The sequence below is a fragment of the Giraffa tippelskirchi genome, chromosome 2, assembly GCF_054371585.1.
Source record: "Giraffa tippelskirchi isolate mGirTip1 chromosome 2, T2T-mGirTip1v1.2.pri, whole genome shotgun sequence".
NCBI classification, from domain to species: Eukaryota; Metazoa; Chordata; class Mammalia; order Artiodactyla; family Giraffidae; genus Giraffa; species Giraffa tippelskirchi.
In genome coordinates this window covers 130,148,867-130,172,811 of record NC_137276.1, presented here as the reverse complement: position 1 = coordinate 130,172,811, position 23,945 = coordinate 130,148,867, and the positions used below count along the sequence as shown (strand labels likewise).

At 40.8% G+C, this 23,945-nt stretch overlaps 1 protein-coding gene and 1 long non-coding RNA gene across 2 annotated transcripts; both read right to left on the bottom strand.

The window, feature by feature from the left end:
- Positions 1 to 948: 948 nt before the first annotated feature.
- LOC145538529 (uncharacterized) lies at positions 949 to 17,174 on the bottom strand. The gene is made up of 3 exons (XR_014076985.1): positions 16,899 to 17,174; positions 16,708 to 16,784; positions 949 to 2,042 (listed from the first exon to the last, which is right to left on the bottom strand). It is a non-coding gene; the product is annotated as an uncharacterized LOC145538529 (long non-coding RNA).
- C2H3orf80 (chromosome 2 C3orf80 homolog) lies at positions 17,115 to 17,940 on the bottom strand. Its single transcript, XM_081570705.1, has one exon. The coding sequence runs from the start codon at positions 17,938 to 17,940 to the stop codon at positions 17,200 to 17,202; it is 741 nt and encodes a 246-aa protein (XP_081426831.1). The 3' UTR covers positions 17,115 to 17,199.
- Between the last annotated feature and the right edge of the window lie 6,005 nt (positions 17,941 to 23,945).

Genomic DNA, 23,945 nt, shown 5'->3' with positions numbered 1-23,945 from the left:
TCCCTCTGGGTCATCCCATCGCCCCAGTCCTGAGCATTTGTCTCATGCATCGAACATGGAATGGTGTTCTGTTTCACATATGATAATATACATGTTTCAATGCTATTCTCTCAGAACGTCCCACCCTCACCTTCTCCCTCAGAGTCCATAAGACTGTTCTATGCATCTGTGTCTCTTATTCTGTCTCGCATATAGGGTTATCGTTACCATCTTTCAAATTCCATATATATGCATTAGTATACTGTATTGTTGTTTTTCTTTCTGGCTTACTTCACTCTGTATAATGGGCTCCAGTTTCATCCATCTCAGTAGAACCGATTCAAATGTATTTTTTTTAATGGCTGAGTAATATTCCATTGTGTATATGTACCACAGCTTCCTTATCCATTCGTCTGCTGATGGACATCTAGGTTGCTTCCATGTCCTGGCTATTGTAAACAGTGCTGCGATGAACATTGGGGTACACGCGTCTCTTTCAATTCTGGTTTCCTCGGTGTGTATGCCCAGCAGTGGGATTGCTGGGTCATATGGCAGTTCTATTCCCAGTTTTTTAAGGAATCTCCACACTGTTCTCCATAGTGGCTGTACTAGTTTGCATTCCCACCAACAGTGTAAGAGGGTTCCCTTTTCTCCACACCCTCTCCAGCATTTATTGCTTGTAGACTTTTTATTCATCCTATTTCTTAATAGCTATCCAAAGATGCCCACCCCACTGGAGCAAGTCCCTCAACTCACCCTTCTGTCTCTCCCACTTTCTTTAATGTTTTTGGCATTTTAAGACCCACATGAGGAAGCTGAAGGAACAAATCTCATAAGGCTTCTCAGACTGTTGTTCAATTCTTCAGGAGAAAGATGAAATGGGATGTCCATGGAAAAGGGGCCCCCTTAATCATAGCACTTACCATGAATTGGGTGGATGAACAGCCCCATCAGCACAAAGACACAAAGTTTGTATGTGAAGCATTTCAGCTGCTTTATCTGGGGTATTCCACCTGGCATTGATATGGGAAACTGGAAAGGCCCCCTCAGGGTAAATACACTTTACAGAAGCTTTTATGTAGTCCATTGGGCTGGCTGTTCCCTTGGGAATAACGTGCTGTGAGTCTGTGGCATATCCAGCCATCTATGACTGTCCTATACCAAGCTATGGGTCCTGTGTCCATCTGAAGGTGCTCGTCCACTCTGTAGTATTCAAAACCAAAGATTCTGCCCCTGAATTTATCACTGTCACAAGCCATTTTAGTAAAACTTCTGCAGGGAGCCAATGAAAACTATCCACAAAGTGAGACAGCTGCTTCATACTGGACCTTCTCTTTTCAATGGTTTCTTGGTTTTGTGTCCTCCTCTCCCCCACATGGACTACCTTCTGGGTTACCAGAGGTCTTGGAGGCACTTTCCATTGTCCCAGCATAATTTTTCCTTTGGGGGCAGGTTTGAGGCTAGTGGCCGTAGCCCTGAACTTGGTTCTCAATCAAGATCCACCTCAGCATTCTCTTTTACTCTGATGGTACCAGTTACAGATAGCAATGGGATTGTATATTTGGAATATTTCTTGGTATTTTGCCTTTCCTGAAGTAGCCACATGTCTAGCATTAAATGCTAGAATGTAATCAAATAGAGATTAAGTAAAATTTATAATGTGCTAGAGGATTAAATTAGAATTTTATACCCATGATAGTAGAATCCACAGCCAGTTTTCCAGTGTTTGTTTCTTTTGCCTTTCAATATCTACCATTAACATTATATTAATTTCTCTTAGTTTTCTGTGTCTTTTTAATCCAAAATATGTTTATGGGGGTGGTTTCCGATTCACCTTGATACAGGGTACTTTTAGTGCTGCTTCTGTTGAAGGAGCATCCTTCTGTAAGCCTTGCTTTTCCTCCTGTAGGCTGGCAGAGGACAGTAGAACAGCCAACAGACAAAACTACTGTTTGGGCACGGCTGAAGACGGTGGTGATTATGGAGCATCCTGGGCATTTCACCTCTATGAAGTAGGAACTGGGGCTCTGCACGAGGCACTTCTTGTTTCCTCTTCTTCTTTTCTGGAGGGGAATGAAGGAGATATTTGTGAGAGGCACATTCTCATGGGGAGGTCGTCACCGCCGGACTCTGTGTTTTCAATGTAAATGAAAATACACACAACAAGATGCATACCTGCTACCTGTTCTGATTAGCTATGTGTGTCACAAGAATGGAATCTTAGAAAGGATTATATTAATGGATTCAGGGCTAGAATAAATTTGGCCTTGACTTAAGAGGTGATACTAAACAGTACTTGCAATGAAACTAACATTTTTATCTTTTAAGTCTAGTGACATTATTCAATCAAAATTGTTAGAGAAATAGTTATGTTAAAAATCATAATTAAGTCAACAAAATTCCTCCTTTGTAGGGCTTGACTTCCCAAATAAAATCGTTTTTCCTCGTTCGTGATGACTACCTGCATTTCAAATGGCAAAATTCATTTATTAAACAAACCAAAATCTTGAGCACCTACAGTGGCCTGAACACTGGTCTAGGTACCAGAGGCCTTGTAGTGAGTAAGAGAGAAATATTCCTGCCCTCTGGTGAAGCTGACGTTTAAATGGGAAGGAGACAGACCATAAGCAAATGAGCAAAAGCATACATAATATTTTAGATATAAATGGGTAGAGACAAAGGAGATAAAGATGATGGCAGGAATGTGATTTTCAGTAGAGCGTATGAGAAGCTGTCTCTGAAAAGGTACAATTTGCACAGAATGCAGATACTCCAAGGAAGGGATGCTCAATTTTGACTTCTGCTAAATAACATACAGGAAAACCACCAAATAAAATTCCTACTAAATGAGCTTATGTCATCCTTTTTTAACCCAATTTAAAATGTGCTCATCAACAAAAGTAATTCTACATGTTTTGACATTAATAGTCACCATCATACAGAACATGGCTTACCTGTGAATAGAATTTATTTACATAGTCATAATAATGGAAACACTGAACAGTTATCTAATCAAATTATAATTATTCAAGTCCACAATTCCACATCTGAAACCCTTGGGCCAATGTTTCAGAATTCAAATTTGTTTAAGAAAAACAGTCGGTATTAAAAAAATTTTGGTAATACAGCTCATAGATCATTTATTACAGAAAAACCCCAGAACGGTCTCAGCTAACACTTCCTAATGAAACATATTAACAATTTCTGCAGTGCAGCACAGAGACGTTTACATTAAGCAATATGAATAAAGATTAGAAGTAGTTTCTCACCAGGTTTTGCTGCCAAATGAATTCAGTTTGGGTCAATTATGAAAACATGTTTGGGTTTAGAACTGTGGAATGGGATTGTAGATTTGTTTTGGAGGAATTGGTGTGCATATGTTGGATGAGGTTAAATGGAAGGGTGAAAAAGAACTAAATCTTCATGTTTCATAGTGGAAAGGCAATAGATAATGTCCCTCCAAACCCCCCAAATCAGGAAATAATAAACATTTTATCTAGTGATATGGCAGTAAATACTAAAAGAGTCAGACAAAAGAGCTGAAAGTGGTTGCTTTGTGGGGAGAGAGATTGAGAAGGAGTCTAGTCTCATTGTTTTTCACAAGTCTCATAGGATGATTTGCTTACTTAAATTTGTGCGTATGACTTTAATAAGAACAAAAATTAACTCTTAAAAAGCAGCTGAGTGGAAGAAAATATGCAAACTACATATCTGACAAAGGACTTGCACTAGAATATATAAAGAACTGTCAAGTTTGAACAGTAAAAAACAGTCCAATTAGAACATGAGTAAGAGACATGAACAGACATTTACCAAAGAGAATGTGCAGATGGCAAATTATTCACGTGAAAATATGTTCAAAATCTTAGCCAATAGGGAAATGCAGATTGAAGCTACAACAATCAGAATAGCTAAAATTAAAACTGGTGATAACACCAAATGCTGGCAAGGATGAAGAGAAACTGGACCACTCATATATTGCCCATGTGTGTATGTGCTACACAGTCCTGTCTGACTCTTTGCAACCGTGTGCACTATAGCCTGCCAGGCTCCTCTGTTCATGGGATTTTTCCAGGCAAGAATACTGGAGTGGGCTACCATTTTCTACTCCAGGAGATCTTCTCAACCCAGAGATCGAACACATCTCTTGCATCTCCTGCATTGGCAGGCAGATTCTGTAATATAAAAATGGCACAGCCACTAATGCAAGGAGTATGGCAGTTTCTTGCAAAACTAAATGTGCAACCCAGATTTGCACTCTTGGGTATTTATCCCAGAAAAATGGAAACTTCTGTTCATGCAAAAAGCTGCACACAAATGTTCACAGGACCATAATTCATAATAGCCAAGAACTGGGACTTCCTGGTGGCCCAGTGGTTAAGACTCTGCCTTTCTACTGCAGGGGGCACAGGTTCCATGATCCTTGGTCAGGAAACTAAGATTCCACATGCCACAAGGTGAAAAAAAACAAACAAACAAAAGCCAAGAACTGAAAACAACCCAAACATGCTTCAGTGGGTTAATGGGTTAGCAAATTGTGTACATTTATATCATGGAATGATTTTGTTGTTAAAAGTGTTGCTACACACAACTTGAATAGATCTCTAGGGAACTGTGCTGAGTGGAAAAACAATCTGAAAAGATTATATACTGTATGCTTCCATTTATATAACATTCTTTAAATAACAAAATACAGATGGAGAACAGATTGGGGGGTGCCAGGGGTTAAGGATTAGTGAGAGGGAGCATGTGGATGTGGTTATTTATGTTAGTTTCTCAGTCATGTCCAATTCTTTGTGACCCTATGGACTATAGCCTGCCAGGCTCCTCTGTCCATGGGATTTCCCAGGCAAGAATACTGGAGTGGGTTGCCATTTCCTTCTCCAGGGATCTTCTGGAACCAGGGATTGAACACAGGTCTTCTGCATTGCAGGCCGATTTCTTTACTGCCTGAGCCACCAGGGAGTGGCTACAGGCTGAAAAGGGTGGCACCAGAAAGCTCTGTGATGATGGAGCCATTCGGTATGTTGATTGTAGTGGTGGTTACATGAAGCCATACATGACAAAACTGCATGGAAATAAAAACCTTAGGTGCAAAACAGTACTTTATATTTATTTAATGTGAGTATATCTATGTGTAGCAAAAATACATAGAAAATATTCTGGAAGGATATTGGAGGAGTGAGTAGGGATTAAGTGACCAGGGATGTTACAGGGAACTTTGCTGTAATGTTTTCTTTTTTTAAAAGGAAGATGTATTTGTTATTACCCATGTAATTGAAAATTTAAGCAAAACAAAAAAAAAGCTGGAAGTTTCTATACATTAGTTGGTATATCTCAGTGTAACAACATAAAAGATGGATTTTAAACTTGAATTTTCTTCAGTGTGTGTGTGTGTTAATATCATTTTATTGCTAGTTCTTTTCATTTAATGATATATGATATCATAAACATATTTCCATACTAATAGATGTTTTATCACATCATTTTAAAGGTTGCAGAGCATCTCTTTGCATGAATAGAGCAGAATTTATTTAATCAGTGTCCTACTGTTGGATAATTAGGTAATTTTCAATACTTCACCATTTGAGGAGTGCTTTGATGGATGTCTTTGTAATCCTGTCTTGGACCCTGATTATTTCCATGGAATAGATCAACTGCCGACTCAAAGCTATGAACTTTTTAGGGCTTTTGATCAGTACCAAGGATCTGCTTCTGACACATTCTGGAATCCAGGCTCTCCTCAGAGCTCAATGCAGAAAACTTTTTTCATAGCTTTGAAGTCAACTCGACCTTTCCTCTCCCTCAAATCCATTCACACCAACCACCTCATACACAATTCTTCCTGCGTGCCAGCATCTCAGAGCTTTACCCTCTGATGTAGTACTTTTAGCTTCCTTTTTAGAAGCAGAAATTGAGGCACAGAGAAGTTAAGCAATTCAACTGGAATCACAGCTCTAACAAGCACTGGATCTGGGGTCAGGAGCCTCAACAACCTGGTCCTAGAATCCATTGCAACCCCCTGCTTCTTGGGAAGGTTGTTTTCTTTTTCTATTGAAATATAACCATCAACTATACTGCATAAAATAAATTTTTTAAAAGGAGAAACAAACAAAAGAAACATAATTGACATACAACATTGTATTAGCTTTCAGTGTACAACATAATGATTTGATACATGTATATATTGTGAAATAATCCCCACATTAAATCTCGGTTATAACCATCATCCCAGGTGTCACTAGTGATAAAGAACCTGCCTGCCAATGCAGGAGACATAAGAGACATGGGCTCAAACCCTGGGTTGGAAAGATTCCCTGGAGGAGGGCATGGCAACCCACTCCAGTATTCTTGCCTGGAGAATTCGATGGACAGAGGAGCCTGGTGAGATACAGTCCTTAGGGTCGCAAAGAGTTGGACACGACTGAAGTGACAATTAACATAACATAACAATAACCTAACCATCATCACACATAGCAACTTTCAAATATACAGCACAGTATTCCTAACTATACTCACTATGCTGTACATTAGATACCCAGGACTTATTTAACTTATAACTGGAAGTCTGTATTTTTTAACCACCGTCCCCCACTCTACCACTTCATCCTTACCTCTGACAACCACTAATCTGTTCTCTGTATTGATGAGTTCAACCTTTTTAGATTCCACATATAAATGAGAACATACAGTATCTTTTTCTGTCTTACAGTGTCTGTATTTCACTTCATGTAATGACCTCAAGGTCTATCCATGTTATCGCAAATAGGAAGATTTACTTCTTTTTCATGGCTGAATAATATACCATTGTGTATGTGTGTGTGTGTGTGTGTGTGTGTTGTTGTTGTTTACTCAAGTCTGACTCTTTGCCACCCCATGGACTGTAGCCTGCCAGGCTCCTCTGTCCATGGATTTCCCAGGCAAGAATACTGGAGTGCATTATTTCCTCCTCCACCATTGTATGTATATATATATACCACAATTATTTTATCCATTCGCCTGTTGATAGACACTTAGTTTGCTTCTATATCTTGGCTCTTACAAATAATGATGCAATGAATATGAGGATGAAGACATCTTTTTGAGATAGGGATATACTTTCCTCTGGAAAAAAAGCATCAGGAGTTAAGAGTTCTGGTACTAGGTATTTTTAGCTCTCTTGAAAAACTGTAGTGAGCTACGATGTTATGCCATTGGCCTATATGAAGGATCTCATTCCTAGAAGCTCTGTGGAACATATTTAGCGTAAAGATGGTTGACTATGTTATTCTTGACATTACAGCAGCTTCTTTATGAAAACTCACAGGAGAAGCTTCTCCTAGATCTCAGTACCAGGAAGAATTGTGCTTCTCTCAAGTTGCTTGTCTGGTTTTGACTTAATATTCATTACAACCATCTCTCCTCATTTTATAGATGAGAAAATAGGCTTAGAGACGTTAAGTAACTTGCTCATGGTCACATAACTAGTAAATCTGGAGTCCAGAGATTCACCCAGGTAGTCACACTCTAAACCACTATGTTATTCTACATGAAGTCTTAACAATCATATTCTACCACAAGAATATAAACAAAACCTTCACGTAGGAAGCTATTTTTGCCCCTACTTTGATATTAGCTGGCACTGATATTTAGTTGTAATGTTAGCTTCCATGATTCTCATTTTATGCTGAGCATATAAAAATCTGTTTCTTTTTTTAAATACTGGAAACCACTTACCAGCTGTTTTAAAGAAATGTTTTTTTAAAGTTAATGAAGCCAGACCAGGAAGGAGGCAGGCACACTTGGCGCTGAAGGAACTAGCTGAATGAAATGGAAAAAATCAGCATCTGAGTTTTTCTGTGGATCATTTCAGGCTTTATCCATGAAATATTTCTGTATGCCCACAAATAACTGTTGAGTCATTAAAGACTCCCAACCCAGATTCTGTTATATTTTTAATATTTCCTTTAAATCGCAAATAACAAACAATAGCTACGTTATTGGGCTTCCCTGGTGGCTCAGATGGTAAAGAATCTGCCTGCAAGGTGGAAGATCCAGGTTCGATCCCTGGGTCAGGAAGATCCCCTGGAGAAGGGCATGGCAACCCACTCCAGTATTCTTGCCTGGAAAATTCCATGGACAGAGGAGCCTGGCGAGCTACAGTCCATGGGGTGACAAAGAGTCAGATACAACTGAGCAACTTTCACTTCTTCACTTCAGATACCTTATTAGCTTGCAGGGGAAAAGAGGGATACATATAATGTTATGCAGCTAAGCCATAGCTCTATTGATAAAGATATTCTGAAGGGTTAGGTTGACAGCATGTTGAGAAGTTGAATGATTGAGAGTTCCAGCTCTGGAGCCAGACAGGCTGGATCTACCCCCTGAATCGTCCACATATCCACCACATGGCTTTGGGCACACCATTCATCCTCTCTGAGCTGCACCTTCCTCATCTATAAAATGGGACTAATAATCCTTAGCTCCTTCTGTTATGAATTTTAAGTGAGACAATACACATAAAATGGCTAGCACAGTGTTTGGCATATGAAAGCATTCAATGAATTACAGCTATTATTATGATAATCATCATGATAGCAAATGAAAACTATCACCCCCAAAGTAGCTGTCAAGCTTATATCTAAATTTGTGTGCATGCTTGTATTTTTTCTTCGGAAGAAAGGCTAAAATGTAAACTGCCAACAAATTTTAAAGCAGACGGTGCAAAAAAAAAAAAAAGATATTTAACTTAAGGTGAATTGCCAGAACTCCAACATAGTACTATAAGTTTCAGGAATTAATTTACAAAATTATTAATTGTAGACCGATGACAGATGCTTATCAAAATTAAATGTCCACAAAAGGATTAGATGCACTCCAGAGCAGGATCAGGGACTTTGGGACACTAGAAAACATCCAAAAATACAGAGCCCGTGGAAGACTTGGCCAATGTCAAAGAGCTCTCACGAGCACCAAGTGAAACAGAGACAAACAAATGGAGATAATGTCCACAGAAGGCATAGGAGCATACCAAAGCACAGACCAGACCCAGCAAATGTCACGGGAATGCTGAGGACACTGTGATACAACCAGAACTGATGAACAACGCAGCAGGTCTCAGACAGTGTCTGAGAGAGAGCATCTGTAAACACCAAAAAAAACAGAGGAACAAATAAATGATGATCATGTTCACAGAAAGCTAAGGAACACTTGGAAGCAAAATCCAAAACTAGCAGAAAATCTAACAGGCCTCAGGAGGCTGCTGAGAATGTCTCAAGTAAAACCAGAACCCCTGGAAGATATGGCAGGTATCAGAGAGTTCCTGCAAACACCAGAAGAACCAAAGGAATAAATGCTGGTGACATTCACAAAGTGCTTAGGAAGATTTGAAAGCACAAGCTAGAACCAGCAGAAAATCTAAGAATACTCAAGAGACCACTTGGAACAACTGTAGGAAAAATGAAGACTCTGGAAGAAGATCTGACAGGCATCCCTAGAGAAGGACAAATAAATAGCATAGAATACTACTTATATGTGGAATCTAAAAAATAATGGTATAAATGAACAAAACAGAAATAGAGTCACAGATGTAGAAAAACTTACAGTTACTGGGGAGAAAGTGGGAATGGGGGAGGGATAAATTGGGAGACTGAGATTGATAAATACACATTACTATATATAAAATGACTAATAAGGACCTACTGTATAACACAGGGAACTCTATTCAATATTCTGTAATGACCTCTATGGGAAAAGAATCTAAAAGAGAGTGGATATATGTATGACTGATACACTTTGCTGTACAGCAGAAACTAACACAATATTGTAAATCAACTCTACTCTAATAAAATTTTTTTAAAACAAAGAGAAATCTGGAGATATTAATATAAGTGAAAAATACATATCCTTTGAATTACTTGTTCCAAAAAAAAAGAAGATCCAATAGGCATCAAAGAAGTTATACAAACACCAAAGGTGCAATACAACCAGAGAATAAAAGGACTCCCTATTCAAGAGGAAATGCAGAAAAGGGGAAAACTCTCATAAGTAAAAAAAAAAAAAAAGATTGTTTAAGATGCCTAAAGATTGGGGCTCCATTGGTAAAGAATTCTCCTGCATTGTGGGACACCTGGGTTCAATCCCTGGGTTCAGAAGATTCCCTGGAGATGGGAAAAGCTACCCACTCAGTATTCTAGCCTGGAGAATTCCATGGACTGTATAGTCCATGAGATCACAAAGAGTGAGACAAGATTGAGTGACTTTCACTTTCAAAAAAGTGGCAGAACCAATGGAAGACCCAGCAGAAAACTACGGTCCTATGAAAGCTTCACAGCAAATTGTGGACCCAGAAGATAAGACAAGAAACTTGGGATAGTTCCCTGGGAGAAATGTCAATCAGATGAACTCCTGACAACAATCAAGAAACCTCTGAGAACTTGTGTGGAAAAGACTGTACCCACAGAAAACTCAACAGACAAAACTCCTAAAGAAAAAGGTAATCAAGTAGAAGACTTGACAAGTCTTTTACAATTTGTAAAACTGTAATACAGTGCAACTCTTGACACTCACCTCAGGACACCTCCAAAGTAGATTTGTGAATGGACAGAAAATCCTGCAGGCATGAAAACCCCTAAGGTGTATCCAAGCAAGGAGATCTGGCTGACATTACAATACTTAGGGCTAACTCCAAATCCTAAAAACTTGTCAAAAGGAAACCCTTAGAAAGGAGTCAGATATATCAGAGATATTACAAGGAAAACCTCAAACATCTGTAGGTTTTTTAGATGTGAAAAATACTACTCATGAAAACCAAGTAATAGAAAAAACAATTAGAACTACAGAGTGTATATGTTTTTCAATTAAAAGAAAAGGTAGGGCTTCCCTGCTGGCTCAGTGGTAAAGAATCTGCCCGCCAATGCAGGAGACACAGGTTCAATCCCTGGTCTGGGACGATCCCATATGCCACGGAGCAACTAACCCCGTATGCCACAACTACTGAGCTGGTGCTTTAGAGCTTGGGAGCTGCAACTACTGAAGCCCATGCGCCCTAGACCCTGTGCTTTGCAACAAGAAAAGCCGCTGCAACAAGAAACCCATGCACAGCAAATAGAGAGTAGCCCCCGCTCTCTGCAACTAGATAAAAACTCTGCGCAGCAAGGAAGACCCAGCACAGCCAAAAATAAAATAAATAAAAATTACACACACACAAAAAGAAAATGTAGAAGACCACAAAAAAACTTTTTCTTAAAATACCAGAAGAAAACCTGCAGCCAACAGTTATCAGTAGTTTATTGAATCAAGAAAAATGCAGTTGAAGATTTTGGACTGCACACACTTATGGCAGAATCCAAGCAGAAGATATGCTTGGGAGTGGACCATAGTGGATCTAAAGACATATTTTTGATTCAGTGAATGAAAATAAGGATAGACCAGGAGATCTCATTTAAGAAAACTCCTCTTGGGACTTCCCTGGTGATCAAGTGGCTAAGACTCTGTGCTCCCGATGCAGGGGGCCTGGGTTCAATCCCTGCTTGGGGAACTAGATCCCACATACTGCAACTAATAAAGACTTCAAATGAAAGATCCCACAGGCTGCAATGAAGATGCTGCAGGCCACAACTAAGACCTGGCACAAATAAATAAAGAAATATTAGAAAGAGAAAACTCCTCTTGTAAGCTTCGTGAATATGAATCTAAACTATCGTCTCTAAAATTGAAGACATGTAGCCAAAGAACATGCAAGATAGTAAGTCAAAGAACCTGTGTCTTCTGCACTGCAGGCAGATTCTTCACTCTCTGAGCCACCAGGGAAGCCCAAGTCAAAGAACTATATCTATCCTGTTGTGTCTGGTAGTCACTCAGTTGTATCTGACTCTTTGCGACCCCATGCACTGTAACCCTCCAGGCTCCTCTGTCCATGGAATTCTCCAGGCAAGAATACTGGAGTGCGTTGCCATTGCCTTCTCCAGGGGATCTTCCTGACCCAGGGATTGAACCCTGGTCTCCTGCATTACAGGCAGATTCTTTACCATCTGAGCCACCAGAGAAGCCCATATCTATCCTAAGAAACAAAAAGATTTTTTAAAAAGTCTAAACATTTGTCTAGTCAAAACGATAATGTGTGAAGAGAGAGAAATGTAAAGAAATATAAGCTTAATTTTCAAGAAAAGCTGAGTCAGGGAACATCCCTATATGCCAGACACAGATATAGAACTGATACAGAGCTCTAATCTCAGTTGCTTACATCAACAGAAAAGACTGAAATAAAGAAATATGAGAAGAATACTATGAAGAACTGCCATGAAAAAGAAAGAAAGCTCAGAAGATAGAGATATTAAACAGAAGACAGAGACCGTAACACCAGGGGAAGAAGTAAAACTGGTATAAATCTACACGAATCTGGTAACTTGGCTAACTCACATGGAGAAATGTGACAAACCAGCAAAGAGGTTGCAAGAGAAAAGTGGAATGAAGAGAAGATACTTTGAAGGCCGAGGAAAATAATCAAAATTAATATTATCTGGTAAAATCTTTGGTCAATACAGAAAAGTCACAAAACAAAACAGAAGTAAATCTAGAAGATTCTAATCCTTTGTCTGATGAAACAAATGTAGCCAACAAAGAGGGAGCAATAAGACAGAGGTAAATCAAGATTTATTGTGTTTGAAAACTAGAAAAATTAAAGCCTTTGCTAGAGAGATGCAAAGATTTGATCTTCTGCCCAGTGTAGAAGAGAAAATTCTGTAGATCATAACAAAGGGAGATATGTTTAGAATCAATTAGTGAACAAAAGGGAAAACCACCTGGTTCAAAACTAGAAACCTACAGAAGTCAGATGCAAATAGAATACAAAGGAAATAGAAAATACTTAGAAAATACTGCTTTACCAAAAAGAAGAAACTTCATGCAAAAAGCCAAGGCATAACTGGAGTGACATTAAATCATAGCAAAGAGTAACCTGGAGTTCTAAGAGATGAAGTGAAGTTGCTCAGTCGTGTACAACTCTTTGCAATCCCATTGACAGTAGCCTGTCAGGCACCTCCGTCCATGGAATTTTCCAGGCAACAGTACTGGAGTGGGTTCCATTGCCTGCTCCAGGGCATCTCCCCAACCCAGGGATCGAACCCAGGTCGCCCGCATTGTGGGCAGACACTTTACCGTCTGAGCCACCAGGGAGGTTTAGAGAAATCATCTACTGAAAATCCAAAGACCACCACACAAAGAAAGAAAATAAGAACCAGAAGATATCAAGACAATGAAGGTGCTTGGCTAGGAGGGAAAAAAGTGATAATCTTTAGTTTAATGGCAAGCCTAAATATCCCCCATAGAATAATTTTTACCATAAAATTAAAAGTGAATTCTGTAAATAAAAGAGAATAAATAAGTAAAATTAAGTTCTCTATGGATTTAAGTATAATCAAAGGTATTGGTTTTATTTGATTTTACTTTATAGGCAAAATTAAAAAAAAGAATTAAGACACCTTTTCCATTTCTATGGAAGAAAGGATGTCTTTGTTTCTTGCAATTAGCTGGTTACTAATTTAATGTTTGCTTGATAAAATACATTCCCTTAACCTACCACGTTAGCCTTTTCACCAATGGATGAAACCAGAATGAAAACATAAATTTAAACCAGTGAGTTTGACATAAACTTGCCAAATATTCTATTATTGATTGGTTGTCTGCAACTTACATTCTTGGAGAGATGGCTAATGTTGGGTTGTTCAAAGTAAAACAATTCATCTTTGCTTCTCTCAACCTTGAAATTCAAATTAATTATAATTCGTGAAATTTTTACAAGTCAATGTAGAATATTATATAAATCTGAACACAATATTCATGTTTATAACACATCAGTTTCAGTTCCGGATTGTTTCTTTTATTAATTTCACTTGAGAGAAACTATATACATAAAGTACAACATTAAGATACTTACCATATTGCCTTTTAAACTGTTGAGGCCATCTCCTTAATGTTCCCTTCGGCCTTTACAATTGAATCTTGTTTTCCTTATACAGTACACTTTATGCCCTTTGGCATAATTGCCAATGCCATTTTCCTTGGTTGAAGCACACGCATATCTGCAGAATGTGGCAATTAACGGTCTCTTAAAACTATCATTACATCTCAAGAAGACATTTTCCCCTTGATTATGATGTTGAACACCAATATAAATTGCTTTTAAGCAACTGGTGATTACATACACACACGATTTAGAAAATCAATCATGTTTTCTCTCATTCCAGATAGATTCTTACCATATCAGGGCCATTATTTCCCTAGTCATGTGAAGTCAATGAAAATAAAAAATGTTTTAGTATGTGAATTACTTCGATAGCTGAAAATCAGGAGGAAAAGTAAGTTAGCACTGGAGAATCCAGCATTTCTAGGTACTTTGGTTAAGGTCTGCATATGTAGCAGCCTTACAAAAACTATGTCACAGACTATGTATCTATGTAGATATGTCTGTATCTCTATAGATATATCTGTGTTCTACATTATATAGAGAAGAATATTAAAAAATATCATTTCATCATGATTTATTTTCAGGTGAAAGAATAAAGCTATTTTCTACATTTCTATTTTTCTACTAGTTCTATGCAATAAAAAACTTCCAGGTGAAATCTATAAAACTTAACACCAAGATACTGCCATTAGTGCTTTAAAAATGTTCCTATCTGGATATTCTAGTGTTGTGAACACATGGGTTCTGTGTGTATTAATATGGTAGGTGAAATATGTGTGTGCATTACCATGAGATATGTTCATGTATCACTAATAAAAATAGCTCTTCAGTATTTTTTTCTCCACAAAATTATGCCTGAACGGAACTGTATTTGGTAAATCAATGAATTACAAGAAAAAAGCCAAAGTAGAGTCAAACTCATTTGTTTTACTGAACTGGGGGATGTGAATAAAGGTTTGTATGATGTGTAGGAAAAAAACAAGTGTAAAACTCTTACTTTTAAAATTCAGTAGAATCTCATCACGTGACTGATGTCACATTAGAGACATTCTGATATCTAGGGAGAGAAATGTTCCATAAGCTGGTACAAGAAAAACATCTTGACTCATATCACGTGTATTTTCACAAGATTTTGTTGTACAGTTCAAGATGTTAGTAGTAACAACATGGAGGATATATTTTATATACTGGCTCTTGGATATTCATGTTAATGTTTCAGATATGGGTGATTTTTTTTAAAGTGTGCCCTCAAAGGATAAATCACTTAAAGGAATAAGGCAACTTTCTGGTTTGTCTGAATGCTGGGTGGTATTGACAACCACATAGAAATAAAATGTACAGTGTTTGAGTAACATAAATGTTTGTGATCATTCAATATAATGTGATTTCATTAAACCCTATACCATTCTCAGTAAAAGTTGATACAGTCTCAACTCCTGATGCTTTTGCCAATTCACAGCTTAAACTTATTTTTAAATGATAAAGACACACATTTCATATTTTAAAACAGTACCATATAGTTACACATCTAATACAATTTGCACAGAGAAAGATTTTAATGTTTTTCTGTTTTAATACACTTCAAATGATTCACTTTAATGACAGGGTCATCAGCTTTTAGAAGTTTAGAATAAACCATTCTCTTCTCTTACAATTTAGACATCTTAAGATTTCTTAGAACTCATACTTTTTCAATCAGCTTTAAAAAGTTTAAAGTAATTAAATCATTTTTTCTAATACAGATATTTTAAGATTTCTCAGGATTGTCAGAAATTTTCAATCATAAGAACAACTTTTCTAAATACACGTGTGAGGTCCATTGTGTAATTTTTCTCAATGTAATATTCATCCTTCTCTAAGCAGAAAAACCTTTTTAAATTTATTTTCCTTCTTTTCCTTTCTTGATAATCACAAACTGTAATAATTATAAGATATACAATGTGTATACTGTACATAGACAATATGCATATGTACATTATACATAATGCATTATTTTATATTACCATTTGCTTAAAGGACATTTCATAGAATGGTAGAACTGATACAATGACATTTTTTTCTTAAGAGAGGTTGACTTACAGCACAATTATGGCCTTAAACAAAAGTTACAAGTCACAACAAATTCTTACGTTTTGTACTATGTTATGAAGTGTATTCCAAATGAAAAATGGATGGAAAGTTTATGACATCATGCTTCATGGTATGGTATACATGTATCAATCCTTTTTACACGTAACTATCACCTAGACTACATACATAATGTATAGTTATTATAAAAGTTATATATTATGCCACAGTACTAAAAATAAAATATATTTTTCTCAAATAGTGAAAATAAGGTATCCTTCATGTTTTTAATCACATAATGTCTTCTTGTTTGACCATGCCTCTTCTTTTTCTCCGTTGTAAATGAAATAATATCCAGCATTTTATGAAACAATAATGACAGAGTGAGAATTTCTGGGCCATTAAGGCCTAAAAAAGGCGCTGAGACGATTACCTTGTCATGAATTGCAGAAATACCATGCGTTTAATACATGGTAAAAATATAAAAATAAAAGACAAATAAATATAAATATCTTCTCAGTTACTGAAAAATCAAAAGTTCAACTGTATCTTATTATGAGTATGGTCTTGGATGTGCGGTAATTGCTGTGTTAAGTACAGCAACTAGCCAGATATCACGGTTGTCCCCCTACCAATCTGTGAGCTGTGACTATGCTGCGCCAAGAAGACACGGAAGGGTTTTGGGGGGTTCTCCGAGAGGGAGGGTTCGATCATACCTAGGTGCTGCTGGCCCAGACCGGCGCGCAGCAGTCTCCAGTCCTGGCTCGCCTCCTCGCCCTCCGCCCATCTCGACCTGTCCAGGCGAGAGGGAAAGGAGTGGAACTGCGTCCCTTCCCCTGCATCCCTAATGGTCACTGCCCTTCTCCAGAGGCTCCTGTGTCTTCTCATTCGGGAAGCAGGCACTTACGAGTGAACACAAGCCAGCCGAAGAGAGGCTGAGGGCGGCGACGTCCTCCAAAGTTGTGCTGCGGACCGGTCTGCGGCGGTCGTCCCCGCCGCGGTGCCTAACGTTTCCTTGAACCGAATAAAATGTAGGGAAACTTAACATCCCTGGGGAAGCGGGGGAGGGGGTGGCCCCAACCCAGGCTCCGGGCGACAGGCGGGGGTCTCAGGCAACTGGCGGCGGCCGCGGCCACCCGGGCCGTGGCGTCCCACCCAGAGTCCCCTGCCCGGTTCTGTCCGCGTGGTCCTCGCGAGGCCGCGGGTGCTCAGATGAGCGGGAAGCGGCCCTCGCCGCCGCCGTCGGACTCCCGGGCGCCGCCACCTCGCGGGCGGCCAAGTACCGACACGGGCAACACGACCTCCCCGGGACTGAGCTGCTGCAGCCGCATGGACTCCTCGTAGGTGGGCAGGTACTTGACCTCCTCGTAGCTGGGCAGCTGCAGGAAGACCGGCGACACCACGCGCAGCTCGTGCTCCGAGGCGCAGGAGGGGGCCGAACGACCGCCGCCGGCCCGGCCCCTGCCGCCGCCGCCGCCACTGTCCAGCAGCGAGTCCTGAGAGCCCGCGGCCACCTCGTCGCGCAGCAGCTCGGGCGAGTCGTCGTCCTCGTCGTCGGGCGGCCCCGCAGCCCCCGGCTGCCCGGCGCCCCCCGGTGGCCCCGGCCGCGCCTGCCCGCGAGGGTACCTGCGTGGGCTGGGGCAGATGATGCGCTGCAGGAAGTAGCCGATGGCGAAGAGGACCAGCAGGATGAGCAGCCCGGAGAGCTTGCGGACGAACCAGCCCACGTTGTCGAGGAAGGCGTGTAGCGGCAGCTTGCAGCAGCGCACCGCGGTGGCGTTGGCCGCGTCGCAGCAGCGCTCCCGCTCGCCGCACGCCAGCTCCGCGCAGCCCCCGCCGCCCCGCGAGGGCGCCACCAGCGCCAGCGCCAGCAGCAGCAGCAGCGGCAGCAGCGGTGGCGGCGCGGGCGCCACCGACAGGCCTTCGGCCGTGATCCCGGGTCCCCACATGGCCAGCGCGTACCGTCGCTAGGGTCCGGGGCGGGAGGTCTGTCTGTCCGTTTGTCCGTCGGCCCCTCCCCTGGCGCTCCGCTCGGGTCCTGTGCGCCGCCTCCCGCGCGTCTGCTACCTGCGGCCGGAGCAGAGCTCACTCGGCCACGCTTGGGCGGAAGGAGGAGCCCGAGGCGCGCCGAAGCTGCGGGAGGCGGCCGCTTCCCGCCGCCCGAACTGCCTCCTGAGCTTCTGACCTCAACCCCGCGCTTCCAGCCGCCCCGGACGGGCGCTGGGCGTCCGGAACCGCCCAAGATGGCAGAGGCAGCCTGCGCGGGGATGCCCTGGGCATCTTGGCCCCAGCCGGCCGCGCTCGTCCAAGCCCCTCTTGGTACTCTCCGGGGCTGGAAGGGTTAACGCTCTGCGCGCAGCTTGGGAGCCCCCTGATCTTGATTAATTCAGCCGTCGCGCTCTTCCCAGCCACACGGGCGGGGGCTCTTGCTAGCGTTGGTGTCTCAGTTTTAAGTGATTGAATTTCCCCAGGAATGTTATTTAAATTGACTTGCGACTGGGATTCGCTTACTATCCTTCTTGTGATCTTTCTGATTAAAAATGGATGATGACCAATGAAGGCTAGCGCAGCCCCGCAGCGGCCAGAACTTGGGGGGTTGGGGACCGCAGGATGGTTCTGCCTTCAGGCAGATCCAGAGGGCTGGGAATCCAGTACCCCCAGTAGATCTCCAGAGCACATAGAGAATTCTCCCGAGAGGCTAAGGTCACGGCACCACGGAAGTATTCCCAGAAGGGAATACAAGGAGGACTCGGCCAAGGTGACCCGAGTTGACGCTGACGAAGGAGAGAAGGGGCACCTATTTTCCCAGGGGCTCATCCGACAAGTCCCCACTGCGCTCGAGGGACAGAACAGGGATTTGGTTTGGGGTGGAAGGAGGCCTCTCCTCCTGCGTAAGTAACACATCCGTGAAATGTCAGGGGAAATTGGCAACGTTCCTGAGCATTGACCTGAGTCTAAAGGGTCTTTTTCAAGGTTATTCTTGTTTGCAAAGTTTGCCTTTAAGGGAGTCTGTGCTCCAGTTACGCGCATGGGGTCGCGTAGTCACCACTCCCTCCCTGGTTAAGCACCTTGGCACAAAGGGAGGGATGGCAGTTACATGGTCCTTGACAGGGTGTGTCTGCTGGGTGGTGGCCTTAAGGCAGCCTCTTAAAAGAAGGTGGCACCAGGAAGAAACTAGGGACTTGTGCTTTTATTAAGGCTGTCTGAAACAGTCATCTTTGTAGGATTAGGATTTATTAATTTCCTCACCCCTAAACACGTGGTCCCTTGTAGAGAAACCAAACAGGAAATTCCGTAGTCATCGAGAGAAAAAAGTAAAAGCAAAGGAAAAAATATAGAGACACACAAAACTCAACTGTAGGTCAGTAAAAGCAAAGATTTCTCTCAGAGTAAGTCACACTATATCTCCCTAATAACCTTATGGAACAAGGTGAAGGGTGCTGGTTTATTTAGACATTTCATTGCTCCTCCTAAATGAAAACCTTCTAAATATTTCTGCAGCTGGGAGCACCTTACTTTTGCTTCAACTCCAAAACAATCCCTCCTCCTGGAGAAGCTCCAAAGTGTCACTCAGACAAAACTACTTCATGTGAAGCTTAGTTGACCACAGGTCCTTCTTTCTAAGCCTTCCTAAAGCCACAATATTTCTCTGCCATAGTTTGTTTGACTACACGTGCGCGCACAGTTGCTTCAGTGTTGTCCAATTCATTGCTACCCTGCCAGGCTCCTCTGTCTATGGGATTCTCCAGGCAAGAATACTGGAGTGGATTGCCACGCCCTCCTGCAAGGGATCGTCCCAGTCCAGGAATTGAACTCACATCTCCTACCTCTCCTGCATAAGCAGGTGGGTTCTTTACCAGTAGTGCCACCTGGGAAGCCCTTGTTTCTTCTCTATAGGGAAGCCTAAAATCTATTTTGTAAAGACTGAGTAACAAGGAGTTTTAAACTGTAGTAAGAGAACAGCGTGGAAATGATTCATTTTAAAACAATAATTGTATTATTCTTTCATTCACCCATTCTCTTGCCAAATTTGCACTGAACATTTTCTGTGTTCAGGGAACTCTGCTAGGTACTCACCATTATGGAGAAATAAATTATTCCTCCCCAGCATGGAATAAACCCATGTCTTCAGCCCCAGCTGCTACTAAATGGAGTAAAGGAGAAATTCCACAGAGGGAAACAAATGGCAGTTTCCTCTCTGATCATGGCTTGTTCTTACTTTCCCAAAGGAAGAATAAAATTAATGGGTTTCAAACAATATCAAGGATGAAAGCAGTTCATAGCTTGAGATGGGCTTTGAGTATGAAGTTGAAAAAAATGTGAAGACCTTTTTGGGTTTTTATTATCTGATCTTTTAGGATTTCTGCTAGTCATAGTAGGAGCAATGGTGAAAGTAAAGGGGAAGTTGTATGGTTGACAATGAGTAAGTGAAAGTGTCCTGCTTATCCTTATTTTGAAATTACTTAACAAACAGCACATTTAATTTGTTTAATTTCTGTCTGCCTTTAAGAGAGTTAGAATTTGTTTGCAGAATATTAGGACACAGTAGAAAAACAATATAGATCCTATATACAATAGAATATTGTCAGAGTTACTTCTATGAAAACAAAGAAAAGGATGAGGTCTGCAAAATGAGTATGGAATGGATTTTTATTTGATTTTTTTTCTTTCCAAATTGGTAGTCCAAAAGCATTATCCATTAAAGACCCTCTACAGAAACTGGCGCCTCTTTATTTCTTCTCTGATCTCTCAGTCTCACTTAATTCATTTTTGTTTGCCATGTAATTTATTGTGTACAACCTTTTGAAGGAAAGAAAAGAAACTCTATAGCTTTAAAAGCACCAAAAAAACCCCATGATCTTCACTACTCAGCATCCTTATTCTTTATATTTGTCTAACACACAAATAAATGTGTTAGCTCCCAGGAAGTCATAAATTCAAGCCACTTAGTGAGGAAGATGGAATTTAATTACATGTTCCATAGAATAATTGAAAGATAAAGGAAGGTCACAATATAGAAATTAAAAAGAAATCTTATTTTGTTGAAAATTGGCACCAAACTGTGTGTAAATAAATGTGTGCAAAAATTAAAAAAAAAAAAAAACCGATGGAAGGGGGACGGGAACTGAATTTATCCAAAAAGCATGGTCTCTTGAAGTACAGCTTAATCAAGTTTAAGAACAATTAACTGCTTTATCTTGCTATGGTGCTTGAAGAATATTTTCTGAAAAATTTATCTTCCTTGTTATTTACATTCATGTGAATGAATGCCAAGTAAGCCATATTTTTCAACTTTATAGAACAGAAGAAAGTAAAAAGAACACAAGCAGACTGGCTGCTGTTTCATGTGCTTCTGGAGGTGTCCTGATAGCTTGAGAAAGACCGTGGGGCCCCATCATGCAACTTTCTGTTGTCTTATATGGTACCTGGTCCTGAAGGGAATTTCTCTCCGAGGTCTGCTGTGAGCTCGTGCCTTTAAACCTGGAAAGCAGTAACTCTGCTCTTCTCGTGTCCCTCCTTTAAAAGGTCTAAACATGGCCAGTTAGGACCTTGTAAACCATCTGGTTTCTAAGAACCCCCTTTTTCGATGTGCAGCATTTCCCCTTACTACTAACTTGCTATTAAAGTTGATTCATTAATGTCCTCATTTCACGGTCTCCCTCCTGTGCAATATGGCCTTGTACATTGAGGGTTTTATGGTAAATAGCGTATATCTGCATAAATGTGTCTACCTAGAAATGATTTGTGATCTGAAATATTCTGCTTTGACATTCTTTTCAAATCATATTGCTTTCATCACTCATTTAATAAATATTTAATGAGGGCCCACTCTGAACTGAGCATTCTACTCTGTTCTGGGCACACTATAAAATCAAACGGTTCCCTGTCCTTAGGGAGCTTGCTGGGGGTGGGGGAGAGAACAACAGAGCTAATCAGTCAAACTAATGAATCACTAATTCCAAACAAAGATCAATGATTATAAAGGAGAAACGCAGGGACTTCCCTGGCAGTCCAGTGGTTAAGACACTGAGTTTCCACTGCAGGGGACAAGGGTTCAATCCCTGCTTGGGGCAACTAAGATCAAACTTTGCCAGAGCAGCCAAAAAAAAAAAAAAGAGCAGGGTCTGTGAGTTTTCACACTGGACATGATCTGGATTGAAGTGGGGTGGGGGTGTCAGCTGGAAGTTTTCCCTAAGAAAGAGCTCCTTAAGAAAGGGCAAAGCTAGGAGAAACCATGTTCTCCAGGTGAAGGAAACTTCACAGGGACCAGTTCCCCAGGTGGGAAGACTCACACATCATCTCTTATGCTTGGGGCAAAACCTGTGTAATTTCTGCCTCAACAGTTGAGACTCTCTCAAAGATTAGTTTTAAGTAGAATCAAGTCATGCCTCAATGTTGTTCAATTTTAAACCAAATCTGGTTCCCTGTGGGGTCTGTAACAGGTTGCGTGACTTTAGTTACCTCTGCAGTCCTACTCGATCTTTCCTTGGAGACTGGAAATTCCAGCACTGTTTTCTCTTCTCTCCATCTCCACTAGCCAGACTTGGAGTGGAGTCTGGATTTCCTTTCAGCTCTATGAGTTGGCAGCTTGCCCACAAAAGGCTTCTTCAAGCCAAACGCTTGAAGTAGACGAAAAGTCAAAATAAGATTGTTGTTGTTGTTGTTTTTCAGTCACTAAGTCACGTCCAACTCTTTGCCACCCCGTGGACTGCAGCATGTCCCTGTCCCTCACTGTCTCCTGGAGTTTGCCCAAGCTCATGTCCATTGAGTTAGTGATTCTTTCTGACCATCTCATCCTCTGCCACCCTCTTCTCTTTTTGCCTTCAATCTTTCCCAGCATCAGGGGCTTTTCCAATGAGTTGACTGTTCGCATCAGGTGACCAAATTATTGGGGCTTCAGCTTGAGTGTCAGTCCTTCCAATGAGTATTCAGGGTTGATTTCCTTTAGGATTGACTGGTTTGATCTCCTTGCTGTCCATGGGACCTCTCAAGAGTCTTCTCCAGCACCACTATTCAAAAGCATCAAGGTGGTTTGTATCTTTTGTTCAATTTAGACACAAAAGGAAATAGAAGTCTTCCTCCCATGCTTGAAACTAGAAACAAAAGGTTGGGTGTATTCAGGCTCTTAGGAAAATTATAACATCTACATTTGTATTTGGCCTTTCAGCTTTCAAAATATTTCCCCATGCAATGTTGTGTCCTCTCCTTCCTACATTGTTATGAAATGGTTTGAAATCACCATTTATAACTTTTTCCAGGTGAAGAGAGGTTAAAACATCCGAATCACAGAGGAAGTTGTTGGCAGTGCTGAAAGTGGGATCCAAGCCTTGTGAATCCAAGTCTGGTTAAAAAGAATGGAGAAGCCACGTACCACCTCACTGACTTCGCCAGGCCAAAGGAACCCCTGGGGGAGATATTTGTGTTCCCTCCACCAACATCCGATGCATTAAGAACCCATTTATAAGGAAAACAGAGCTGGACTCTGTTCTAGACCATAAGTACGAGATTCTTCTGAGGACATAAAGCTTTTATTTCTGTCATTTTTGTGGCCACTTTCGGTAACCCATTAATAATGGTTCAGGTAATAATGTGATAGGCCAGCTATTTTTGTATGCATTTCTGAAAACAAAAAAAAATACATTCCCCTCCTTCACTCTGTAACATTCTTTACATGAACTAAGTCATCTAATTCACAATGATATGCTAATGGTACATGCTTGAGAAAATAAGTATATACTGGATTCTGAAACACAAAATGAATATATGAAACTGTCAGTGACTTAGCTTTCTATATTTAATTTTGCTTTATAACAATTCATCAGTTAATTTCTCATGGCAAACTTTCTTTTTTATTGCTGGAGATATAAAAATCAAACTGTAAATATGAGAGATATTTAGTGAAGCCGAGAAGATCTGAAATTAGAACTGCAGTTACGTCAGCTGAATAAATTTC